The following is a 12,876-nucleotide window of genomic DNA, read 5'->3' on the forward strand; positions in this document are numbered from 1 at the left end:
TTCTGGAGTTCAGCTAATTTAGTCCATGTTTGAACCAAGGCTGTTATGAGCTCAGGAGTTGAGTGGCCCTGACGGAACAGGACATACCTAGGAAACAGGTGTACAGGGCATATTTGGGAAATTTTCCACATGGCCAGGTAGATGCTAGTGTTGTAGCTGTACTGGAAGAGTTTCACTAAGGGTATGGCTAGTTCTGGAGCACAAGCCTTCAGTACTATTGCTGGAATGTTGTCAGGGCCCATAGCCTTTGCAGTATCCAGTACCTTCAGCTATTTCCTGATATCACATGGAGTGAATTGAATTGGCTGAAGACTGACATCTGTGATGCCGGGGACCTCTGGAGCAGGCCGAGATGGATCATCCACTCGGCACTTCTGGCTGAAGATTGTAGCAAATGCTTCAGCCTTATCTTTTGCATTGATGCGCTGGGCTGCTCCATCATTGAGGATGGGGATATTTGTGGAGCCTCCTCCTCCAGTGAGTTGTTTAATTGTCCACCACCATTCACGACTGGATGTGGCAGGACTGCAGAGCTTAGATCTGCTCCATTGGTGGTCAGATCGCTTAACTCTGTCTGTCTCTTGCTGCTTATGCTGTTTGGTACGCAAGTAGTCCTGTGTTGTAGCTTCACCAGGTTGACGAGGTATGCCTGGTGCTGCTCCTGGCATGCCCTCCTGCACTCTTCATTGAACCAGGGTTGATCCCCTGACTTGATGGTAATGGTAGAGTGGGGGATATGCTGGGCCATGAGGTTACATATTGTGTTTGAGTACAATTCTGCTGCTGCTGATGGCCCACAGTGCCACATGGTTGTCCAGTCTGTTGCTAGATCTGTTCAAAATCTATCCAATTTAGCATAGTGTTAGTGCCACACAACACGATGGAGGGAATCCTCAATGTAAAGGCGGGACTTTGTCTCCACAATGACTGTGCGGTGGTCACTCCTACCAATACTGTGATAGATCCATCTGTGACAGATAGTTTGGGGAGGATGAGGTCAAGAAGGCTTTTCCCTCTTGTTGGTTCCCTCACCACCTGCTGCAAACCCAGTCTAGCAGCTATATCCTTCAGGACTCAGCCAGCTCAGTCAGTAGTGGTGCTACTAAGCCATTCTTGGGAATGAGCATTGAAGTCCCGCACCCAGAGTATATCCTGTGCCCTTGCCACCCTCAGTTCTTCTTCCAAGTGGCGTTCAACATGGGGAGCACTGATTCATCAGCTGAGGGAGGGCGGTACGTGGTAATCAGCAGGAGGTTTCCTTGCCCATGTTTGACCTGATGCCATGTGACTTCATGAGATCCAGAGTTGATGTTGAGGACTCCGAGGGCAACTCCCTGCCCAATGTATACCACTGTACCACCACATGGTGGGCTTTTCTTGTTGGTGGGACAGGACATACCCAGGGATGGTGATGGTGGTGTCTGGGACATTATCTGTAATGTATGATTCTGTGAGGATGACTATGTCAGGCTGTTGCTTGACTAGTCTGTGAGACAGCTCTCCCAATTTTGGCACAAGCCCCCAGATGTCAGTAAGGAGGACTTTTCAGGGTCGACAGGGCTGAGTTTGCCATTGTCATTTCTGGTACCTAGGTCGATGCTGGGTGGTCTGTCTGGTTCCATTCTTCTTAGGCTTCGTAGTGGTTTGATACAAGAGGGTGGCTTGCTAGGGCATTTCAGAGGGCATTTAAGCGTCAACCACATTGCTGTGGGTCTGGAGTCACATGTAGGCCAGACCGGGTAAGGACGGCAGATTTCCTTCCCTAAAGGACATTAGTGAACCAGGTGGGTTTTTACAACAATTGACAATGGTTTCAGGGTCATCATTAGACTGTTTTTAATTCCAGATTTATTAATTGAATTTAAATTCCACCAGCTGCAGTGCAGGGATTTGAACCCATGTCAAAGACTTTGAAGTCAATGCTTTGGAGAACATTGGAATCAGTAGAATTTGGTAAGGAAAGGATTAATGGTGGTTTCTGATGTGGCAAATGAAAGGAATTGACCCAGAGTGTTTTAGTATAATTGAAGCTTATAAGACTGGTCAGAATGCCACTTAAGAGTTTGATTCCTGACATGATGAAGGCATGGATTAGCATTTCAATGGAAGAGAGAGTTAAGGAGATAAATATTCTCAAAGTGAAAAATTGCAGCTTGAAAAACTGCCCAAATATGGAATGTGAAGGTCAGCTCAGGTTCAAACCAAAGTTGAGGGCCTTCTGGATCTAGCATGGACAGACAACTGGAATGTTATCAGAAGAGGTGAGAAAGGATTGTAAGCTCAGCGAGAGGAAGAATGGCCAGAATCTTCTGAGGAACGGCAATCACCATCGAATTGCCATTCCACTCCCACTTTCAAGCACCCACCTGAGTTTTGCATTTCTGGCCGGGACTTGCAATCCCGGCTTTTCCAGAAATGTGGAGGGTACCTGAAATCAAACTGCTTCTTCATATCACTGGACTGTCAGGGGAAGACAAGCCTTGCTTCCTTTTGACAGCACTAACACGCTGAAAAGCTGGGACAGTTCAAGAGCTTTTCAGTGTGTTAGTGTTATGAGTGAATGGGTGAGTGAATGGGCGAGTTTGTAGGCGTGTAGGTTGGTTGAGGTAAGTGGGTAAGGAAGTAGGGTGGGTGAGGTAAAAGGGTAAGGGAGTAGGTGGCAGGTGGGTGAGGTTGCAGGTGGGCAAGGTGGTAGGCGGGTAGAGTAGTACTGGGGTGGGGGGGTGAAATCGATCAGGTCTGAGGGTGTTGTGGGGAGTTGGGTGGTGAGATCGGATCAGGTCAGATCAGGGGACTCAGGGGGAATTGGGTGGTGAGGTTCGATCAGGTCAGGGCGGCAGGTAGTCAGGGGCAGGGGAGAGTCGAGTGGTGAGGTTGGGGTTGGGGGGCAGGGGTTAGTTTGGTAGTTACCCAGGATTTAGACTAGTATTTTTCTGTCTAACATTTTTGGCTAACTATTCAGGTAAGTAAGTAGGAGCTGTCTCTGACTCTAGCTCAGAGTTAGACTTTTTAAGAGGGTCCTCGGAAGCAGGTGAATTGCCCATTGGAAGATCAAACTTCCCGGACAATACCCAAGGAGTCAGCGCCAAGGAAAACCTGGGCCATGGTTTTGCTTTTACTAACAGTGAGTTGGAAGAAATGTTTTGCATAGTAAACTGAAATAAAATGCAACTCTGCAGACATTGAAGGTGAAACACTGGCTGGAATTTTCTGACCCATTGGCATTGGGCATCATGGCAGGCACGGGGGGTCCAATATGGCCAAAAATCGTTTTCACGCCAGTGTGATGGTCATCCGATGGTGTCTGCCATGGCGGAATGCCAATCCCACTGGAGGCCAGCGTGAACCCGCTTTGCTTTGCGCTAATGTGAAAACACACCAGTCCACAACATGTCTGGACAAGTGTGACGTGCCGAAGCTGGGACTTGCCGTTAAGGCCTTGCTCAGATCATGGATGGGAAAGGCAGCTGAAGGTGTCGGGGGCTGATGTGGGGGGTGAAGGTGTCAGGGGGTGAGGTTGGGAGGGGGGAGGAGGGAGTACGGGGGTAGGGAGGGTGTAATGGAGGAGAATGCGGCAATTGGAGAGGTAGATATATGGGGGAGGAAGGTGTAAGGACAGGAGTTCAGAGCGGGGAAGGGGTTCAGAGTGGGGGAAGGAGTCCGGTGGGGCAGAAGGTGTCCAAGCATGGAGTTTGGTGGGGCAGGAAGGAAGCCAGTGGGAGGAAGGAGTAAGGGGACTTGCTGTCTTCTTTGCTTTTGGAGTCATCTGTCACCTGGAGCAGCCCTGGTCTGAAGGCATGAAGTACGCATGTGCTCTGGTGCGGCGCCCGGAGCGAGGAAGTGCTGAGGTCACGAAGTGGTGGGCAAATCCGAGCCCGGCCAACTGTGATCTGGCATGTTCCCCGTGAATACATTATTAACGAGGTGGGACACACCGGGAATGGGACAACACAATGCAAAAACTCGCCATTGCGGCTGGCGGGTAAAACATCCTTTTTCCCGTCCGCTACCGCACTTAGTGTAAATCTGGGACGAATCTACCCACAAAGTTCAAGTCATGAGGAAAAATAATTTCAGCACAATAATCATTGTGAGAGATAGGAGTGGAACTAAGATAGGAGAGAATAAATATGGGCCTTGAGGGAGTTGCAACAAAGAAGAATTGGATGATTAGAAAATTCAAAAGCAGTGGAGAAGTCAAACAGGACAAGGAGAGACTGAAAATTGTGGCGACAGGCAAACAAAATATCACTGGTAACTTTCATTAGGGAAGTTTCAATAGAATGGGCAAGTCAGAACTGGATTCGGGGGATTTAAGCAGGGAGTCATGGGAGACATCAGGTAATGACAACATATTCAAAGTCATACTAAGAAAGGGCAGGTTCAAGTTAGAGTGATAGTGGAATGTGAAAATGGGTTCTCCTGTCCCTTTGGCGATGAGTATTCAGCACAAGATTGGTTAAGGGCATTTCTTTTCAGAAAAGAGGCAATGAGGTAGTCTTGACAGAGACAAGGACAGCACCAGTGAATAGGGAAAGATCAGTAATGTTTGGTGATGTGACAAAACCTGAAACAGTTGGTAAGCTGCACTGAAGATATTATGTTGAAGTTAGAGCTGGAGATAGGATGGAAAGGAGGAGTGAGGAGCGGTGACAGAGCAGGGCAAGCAGAGGGTACCATCTAATTGGCCTTGATCTCCATATTTGGTGTCAGCAAGGTGGTCCTGGCTAGCAACTGATCCTGCCACCCAAAATTCTATTCCTGCCAGCCCACAGGCCAGTTAGCATCCCCTGCCCACATCAGACAGGAAGCTGACCAGCAATAGGGGTGTGTGAGATCCGATCCTCATATTGCCACTAGCAGGGGGTTTGACATTTTTGTTGCCTACTGAATTCTGGGTTAAATTGAAGGCTCTTGTTTTGTAATATTCTGAAGTTAAGTAGTCAAGCCAACTGATTACACAATAACTAAAATATTCAGGCAATGTTACAGAATCCTTGAATGGTAACAGCACAGGAGAAGATCATTATACCTGTTAAGCCAATGTTGGCTCACCGAAAGAGCAATTTCATTAGTCCCACTCCCCCACCCCTTCTCGATAAACCTGCAAATGTTTTCTCTTCAGGTGCTTATCCAATTCCCTTTTGAAAGCTACAATTCAAACTACTGCCACCACATTCTTGGGCAGTGCATTCCACATCGTAACCACTCACCACATAAAAAAATGTTTTCTTCATGTCATCTTTGACTCTTTTGCCAACCACTTTAAATCAATGCCCTCTTGTTCTCAACCCTTCCAACAACAGGGACAGTTTCTCCCTATCTACTCTGTCCAGATCCTTCATGATGTTGAATACCTCCATCAAACCTCCTCTCAATCTTCTCCTTTCTAAGGAGGACAACCCAGCTTCTGCTATCTACCCACGTAACTGAAGTCCCTCATTCCTGGAACCATCCTCATAGATGTATTCTTACAGAAGTACAGACCTGCTGTAAATGTGTTGGTTTTTCTAATCATAGTGGAACCTTTTTAATAAGAGGTTTTGCTTAACTAGGCAAAGTACCAGTGCTTCAGGAGCCATTTCAGGCTATGTGATTACACAAAGAGTTTGTTTTATTTTATAGTTTATTGTAGAGGCTTCACTGTATCTGACTTCAGGCAATAAGTTAAGACAGATGGGATTAAGAAAGAAAACTGTGCATATGTTAACCACAATTAGGACAGGCTAAGGAAGAAATAACTTCAAACAAACACAACTTAAATAGTTTATTATTTCATCCAATTGGGGTAAACTGCCAGAAGTTGAGGCTGGTGTATCAGCGTCATTATGATTATTTTGCTGAGTCTATGTATTGGAATGTGGAACATCTATTGCTTTAGCATCGGACAGTAATAGCACACCATAGAAGTCAAATCCAGAATCAAAATCAAGCAATAAACTCAAGAATAAACTAGGCATGGAAATATTAACCACAGCTTTAACGAAGAACGGAACTTCACCGTACAGACTCGCCACAGACCTAGCTGGTCTTGTAAAGGAAAACATCCTCATGGCTATAACCACATGAAAGTTGAAGCAGGATATGGTACCTGGGGTTGTGATGAGAAGCAGTTCATCTCTCCAGTAAGGTCCTGTGGAGGCTACAAAATTGCCTCCAGTAAGTAGCTGTCATGCTGTACCAATTATCTAACAGGGTTAATTAGAACCAGGCTCAAGAAGAAAAGAACGGACCAGATAAACTGTGGTAAAATGGAGACCAGGATTACCTAATTCACCACTAATTGCAACAATTAACATTCCAGATGCAATACCTGCTCCCAGGGAGATGCCAGAGGACATCATTATTGCCAAATATTACGTGAGCTGCAGCAAGAAGCTTTCTGTACTAAATAACACAGAAATCGGGAGGGCTTGGCATTGGCTGTCAGGGTGGGGCATGGTGGAGGAGGCATAAGGTTGTGGTCAGGAGGTGGACATGGCAATTAGGGTGGGGCAGTGAAATTGAATATGGAGTAGGGGGAAACACTCATGGACCTCGCAACTCCAAGGTGGATCTTTCTGAGATGGCTTGCTATGTCTGGGGCTGTTGTTTAGGTCTTCTGTACATATTTTTTTTCTGAACCATTCTGGCACTGCCTACATTTAAGACAACCCAATCTTGCACAAGAGACTTCAAGCAGGCATTAAACCTCTGATGTGTGTGTGCAAAGGGATAAATGCCTGCATGATCCTGGGACAGCTTTGACTAGACCAATATAGCGGGTGGCATACATCCACACGCGCTTCAAGTGCCATAATGGAGGTCTGGCAGATTATTTAATGATCAGAAAGTGGGCCGTGTATGTTTGAATTTCCAGACCAAAATCCTTCTGACCGAGAGACAGCAGTGTTACCAATTTAACCAGGCTAAAACCTGTTTCCAGACTAAGATACAGATATTTTAGAAAATGCCCAGACTATCAGATTAGCAAGGCTTTACTTTAGGATGCAAGAAATTTGGCCAATTTGAGACAGATTAAAGAATAAATTTAATCATCCAAATTATTTGTAACAAACTAAGACAAACCTGTGATGGAATTATTTTCTGTTGAATGTCATTATGTATTGTAAATGTCCCACACAGGATGAAGCAATTTAAACTGTTATGCTCGCCCACCTTAAAGAAGCAGATTGCTGCAATAGTTTTAAACTTGCCTTGGGACCTGCAGAAACCGCTGAGCTTTCAACACAACTCCTTATTTTATAACCATATCTAAACTCCTGATCTAACTCTGTAAAAGATAGCACTGCAATTCATTAAAGCAAACCACATCCCAGATCTGCAGATTGTACAGCAGACCTGATAAGAGAGGGGATCTACCTGGAGCAAGGCTGGAAATGAACAGTCTCACATTTATTCTTCACATGCTTGTTTTTTTTTTCTGCAGGAGCTCATCCAAGCAGCTACTGAGCAAACAAAAGTCTCTCTGCTCAAAGCTCAGAATTTCCACTTGCTCTGCCATCTGCAATCAGAATGACGCTGGAAAATAAATGGACAAGAAGTCCATATGATGGATGAGAATGAGTAACGGTCAAGAACCTGAGGACAGCTTTATGAAAGCCAGAAATGAACAGCCAGACCAGAGCAGGGTATTTCAACAGCTGTCACCCACATCTTCCATTTAACACGGACTAGATTTAAAGTGCAGACCTTTGCAAAGCTTTATTCCTTTTAACACTGCAACTGGAATGTCATTAGGCAGCTGTTAGTCAGCAGCTAGCCCAGGACCCGATGAAGTAGGGAAGTAGAAATGAATGTAAAAATAAAGGCGGATTTTTAACCTGTCTTTTCACGTTAATCCTGCTTATTCCATGATTTCCACATGAACACAGATTGGCACCACTATTCCGACACTTTACCCAGGCATTTATTGATTCGAGTGATCTTCCTGTTGTTTCAATAATGCCTAGCTAGGTGAGAGGGGAGATTAGGAAACTGGATGAATACTCTGGATTATTTTTGACAACCTTAGGGAAGTGATTAATTCTGCAGAATTTCCCATCAGGAAATTAAATAGATGGCAGCCTTGACAGAGCAGATTGTACATGGTCAGTGAAAGATGTTGGGTTGTGACATGAACCGTTCCTCATTACACATCTTTATATTAAAATGCTAATGCTGTTCATTTCTGGAGTGGTGGAGCTCAAAATAAAGCTTGCAACTGGAGAACAAACATTACAATTTAGAATCCTTTGTGGTTTTGCTGAACTGCCACACCCTAATGAGCAGCTAGCAACCCTGCTGTCTACGCGAGAAATCGCACTATTAACTGATGGAATAATGCCCGACTAGGTTCAGTCTGAAAACCCTGACAAAAAACCTATTGCCCCATTGCAGTATTGGCAAGTGAGATTTGCTAATGTAAAGACAAGCCTAATCACACAGTAACAGCAGACAGGGGGCTGACGAAAGGTCATGGCCCAACATGTTGCCGTCTTTTCTCGCGACAGATGTCTTAGACTTCCTGAGCATTTCCAGGATTTGTTGTGTTCATTTGAATGGCAAAGAGATTCTTTCACCTGCAACCTCTTTCAATGAAATTGATCTGTTCAGTCAAAAGTACTCTCTCCGTATGAGAGAAAAATGGTTATTCAAAAGAATTGGCCTCCCGGGATGGCTGACTGTACAGAATTTCGGGAATAATGAAAGATTAGGGACGTGGGCTTTGTTGCTCATTGATTGTTTCGGAATATTGTGATTAGGAGCAGGCCAATGAGGAGCTGTCCTGCCCACCAGATCCAGCCATTCCTACAGAGACCTCTTCTCAATGTCCTTTTTCAGCTCAGAACAAGATAACAGTAAAGAAAAAAAATCATGCTGGATCTGGCAAAGGATGGGAACAAAGAAGCCAGCGGTTAAACTTTGCCTCTTCCTCTATCACAGAAGCTGTATAACTCTACCTCAATGTTAATGATAGTTAAAGGTATAAGGTCCATTGCCCCAAATCTATTCTTAGTGATCAGCAGTTAATGCTATGTAATCTCAATGCATAGTAAACTGTCTCCTTTCATGGCCAAGGAAACATGATTACATTGCGTTCTCTTCCTCTTTTAGTTATGTTGGCATTTAATTGCATGTTTATATCTCGAGAAAAGATGACAGCACTGAGTTTAGATAGCAATTATCCTAATTATACATTTAACAAAGCATGGAAATGAATAAGGAAGGAAACGTCAGGTTTTAAACAACTATGCAGATAAACGTGCTGTAAACAGTGTGCTTTGAAATGACAGATGGAAAAAACGCAGACATGCACTTTACACAATTGCATGTTGGTTCAAAACTAAAGACGTCTCAAGAAAACTGCATAGCTGATCGCAGCATTATTCTGATTCAGGTACAGAAGTTCAACTCAGCTGCAGTAGTCACTTAGTTCACTCTTTCTATATGCAATTCCCAATCCAATCAGCAGATTTTTAAGCAATTGAGAGAGTTTGATTACAGCAGTCACATTTGGAGAGAAAACACCAGCACAACATTGCTGGACCCAGTTTCCCATTTCTGTATTGCAACATCCTGTGACTGCAGATGTATTATCTTCAGTCAGGGATCTACTTTTCACATCTTCTTTTACCACATCAAATATTTCAAACACACATTAACTTCTAGGATAAAAGAATATCTGACAGTTATTTTTAAAACATTCCTTAAAACCTACCTCTTTGACCAAGATTTTGCCATCTGATCTAATACCTCCTTATGTGCCTCGGTGTCACACTTTGTTTTATAATGTTCCTGTGAAGCACCTTGGGACATTTCAACATGTTACGAGGTGCTATATAAATAAGTTGTTGTTGACTATGATTGAATCACAGCATGCATAGTTGAATATATTGAAAAACGTTCAGAATTTTTGAGCTATATAATCATTAATAAGCATATCTTAGTATAATACCATCATAAGTATTCAACCAAGTTTGAGTTCTTTAAAGTAAATGTATTCCAAAGAACAGTTTTGTAGTCAAACAATTCTATTTCCTCTACACCTGTCAGCTCCCACTGCTCTGCAGTTTGCCGTGCTTATTCTTTTGAGAAAGATTACAACTCTCCAAGATCTCTGCACTCCATCAATTCTGGCCTCTTGGGGCCTCATCCCCGATTTTTGCTTCACCATTGGCAGCTGTGCCATCAGCTTGGCACAAAGTTCTGGAATTCCCTCCCTAAATCTCTCTATCTCTCTTTCCTTCATTAAGCTGCTCCCTAAAACCTACATGCATCAAATGGATGATGGCTATATTCCCAAAGACCTACAGTGAACTGACCATTGGATAATGACCTCCTGATTGTCCATACCTCATTTACAAGGACAGTTGCAAGCAAGATATGGAGATAGTAGACTTGACATTGATGACTGGGAGACAGTTGCTGACGGACATGACTTCTGGAGGCTGACTGTTTGGCACTGGAAGAGGTGAGCAGAAACAAAAAGCTCAGCTGATTGATAAGAGGTCCAGAGAAAATGAAAGCCAATGAATCATTCACCTTCTTAGCCACTGTCTTCCTCTGCAGTAAATGCAGCAGAGATGGCAATGCCAGAGTGGGGCTCCTGAGACACACCAGGCGATGTTTAACATGGAGTTGAGCACCACAGCACAAACCATCGATTCACGGGACCGAAGGCTGCTACCGAAGGCCAAAACTTACAAACTTTGACCAAGTTTTGAGCCATCAGCCATTTTAGCTGATTCCTCCTCCTGTAGATAGCCTTGGAACATTTTTACTACATTAAAGGGATTTGCATTTTGCAAGTTATTGCATTTTGAATGCAAGAGTGAAGTAAATAGAATTATGCAGGGTGGTCTTGTTTAAGAAATGTGACTTTCATTTTCTGGTTACAGATTTACCTATGTTGCCACTTAGAGATGCTTCAAACAGAAAGTGTTGGTGACACCCAGCCGCAATAAGAAACTACTTGCCACCAGAGACATGTGTCTCAACATGACATGCTGGTGCCAAAGTTGTGTTGCTACTGGCTTGGCATTTTGCTGTCATATAAATGCTGCACAACAGGCAGAGAGCTAAACTGCTTAGCTTCAATACAAGGTGTAATGCAATTAAATTTAATCCAGCAATGCACTGAATGGCTCTCTGACAAACACATGAGTGAGGACCTTTCCATTGACTTCCCTTTGAATGCACAACTATAAATAACCCTCAGGCCATCTGAACCTTCAGAAACTTCCTGTGGTAAAGTTGCCCAATAAACACATCACCTTTAATGCTGTGTGAATACCAGCAGTGAGGTCTTGCATTCAGTATCCAAAACAAACTAAAACATTCAGACAATACCGTTTCAAAGGTTCTTTTCTATTCAAGACCTACATGTCAATAGCCTCTTTCCAACTGTTACCTTTATGAGAAAGCTTGAGTCTGGGCAGATTCTGTTTCCATGTTTCTGTGAGTGGAATAATTAATAGTAAAAGGAAACTCCATAGCAACCGGCAGGTTTGGAGCTGTTTGAGACTTCTACTTCTCGGTGATTTCCACATTGCTTGCATCACTGAAGCCACAACCAACAATTAAGATTCTTGTGTCAATAGAATTTCTGTAACAAGAGAAAGGAAATGTAAAAAGGATATAATAATAAACATACTCACACCTCTAGGCTGAACCTCAAGCCCTAAGATCAACAATGTTAAGATTGTTTAAATTCATTACTTCATTGAGTTGAAAATGTCAAAACAAATAGAAACAAAATAATTGAGTTAAAGAAAGAACACATTCAAATCACTTCAATAGCTCAACTACTATCTGCATATAATTTAGTACTAAAGTAGACAGATTAGAAAATTCAATGTTCAATCCCTGCAGTGTTCACCTGAGGTATGGTTGAGGGTTGCGAAAACTGGGCGTGGTAGCCTGATTTAGAAAACATTAGCCACAATGTTACTTTGTTGAGAGCCCAATATGAAGGGCCATTGCCAATAGCACAGAGAGTCACAAAGACTAAAGAATAGTAAAGATAAGTGAAGAGCGGTTACAGTAGGCAACACACCCAAAAATTATAGGACTAAAGAAAGCAAATCCATAGTTTTAAAGTTATGGAATAGAGTGAGTTGTTGGATGTTTCAATAAGGCTTGATTTCAACACAGTGGAGATGCAGAGGAGACGTGCAGAACAATGCATTTGTAGCTTAAAAAGAACAAAAAGTGGAACATTGAGAAGGACATTAATCACAGAGACATTAACAAAATGAAGATGGGCCAATATGTTTGCAACAAAGGAGGAATGGTTTGAGATTGAATTTAGAAAGGCAGAAGGCTTTCTCTAATGTCCTGTCCAGGTGTGGAAGGGCAGCATTAGAAGAAATGGCACTGTATTGAATTGTTGGACAGATTTGAGTGTGGTAAAAATTAAGCGTTACTGAAAAGAAGATAAAGTAAACCTTATAGCAGTAACAATAACAATGGCGGAGACACAAGGCGGAATCATCCCAGGTTTGCACTGAGTGCAATAGCAGGCGGGTAAAAGGATGCTTTACCTGCCGGCCGCAATGGCGGCTTTTCACACCATATCGTCCCAATCCCACCACAATAATGATGCATTCCCGGGAAGCACGCCAGCTCACTGGCAGGGCAGCCTCTGATTCGCCCGCACCGCCATCACACCAGGCCTTCGGTAAACCAGGCACCAAACTTTAAGGCTGCCTCTGCGCAGAGCCAGCATTCTTCAAGGGATCAGAAGCTGCTGGGAACTGATGGCTGCCAAAGGGAGGAAACAGGCTGCCCCCAGATTTAGCGACGCCTCCCTCGAGTGCCTACTGGACACAGTGGAGGCCCCACCGCAAAGTCCTCTACACCTGCTCTGGGCGAAGACCAGCAAGCATGGTCACC

At 43.8% G+C, this 12,876-nt stretch overlaps 1 protein-coding gene across 5 annotated transcripts in view; it reads right to left on the bottom strand.

The window, feature by feature from the left end:
• LOC144687166 (semaphorin-3D-like) overlaps nt 1-12,876 on the bottom strand; it is a 380,732-nt gene that overhangs the window by 265,421 nt on the left and 102,435 nt on the right. For 4 of the 5 annotated variants that reach the window (XM_078552912.1, XM_078552909.1, XM_078552911.1 and 1 more), the window contains one exon: nt 11,393-11,587. In XM_078552912.1, coding sequence (XP_078409038.1) covers nt 11,393-11,540 — 148 coding nt within the window. In that variant the 5' untranslated portion in view covers nt 11,541-11,587. Of the gene's footprint in view, nt 1-11,392; nt 11,588-12,876 lie in introns of those variants that run through there. The other variant, XM_078552913.1, reaches the window with a different exon arrangement.

Source organism: Cetorhinus maximus, chromosome 12 (assembly GCF_964194155.1).
Source record: "Cetorhinus maximus chromosome 12, sCetMax3.hap1.1, whole genome shotgun sequence".
Lineage (NCBI taxonomy): Eukaryota > Metazoa > Chordata > Chondrichthyes > Lamniformes > Cetorhinidae > Cetorhinus > Cetorhinus maximus.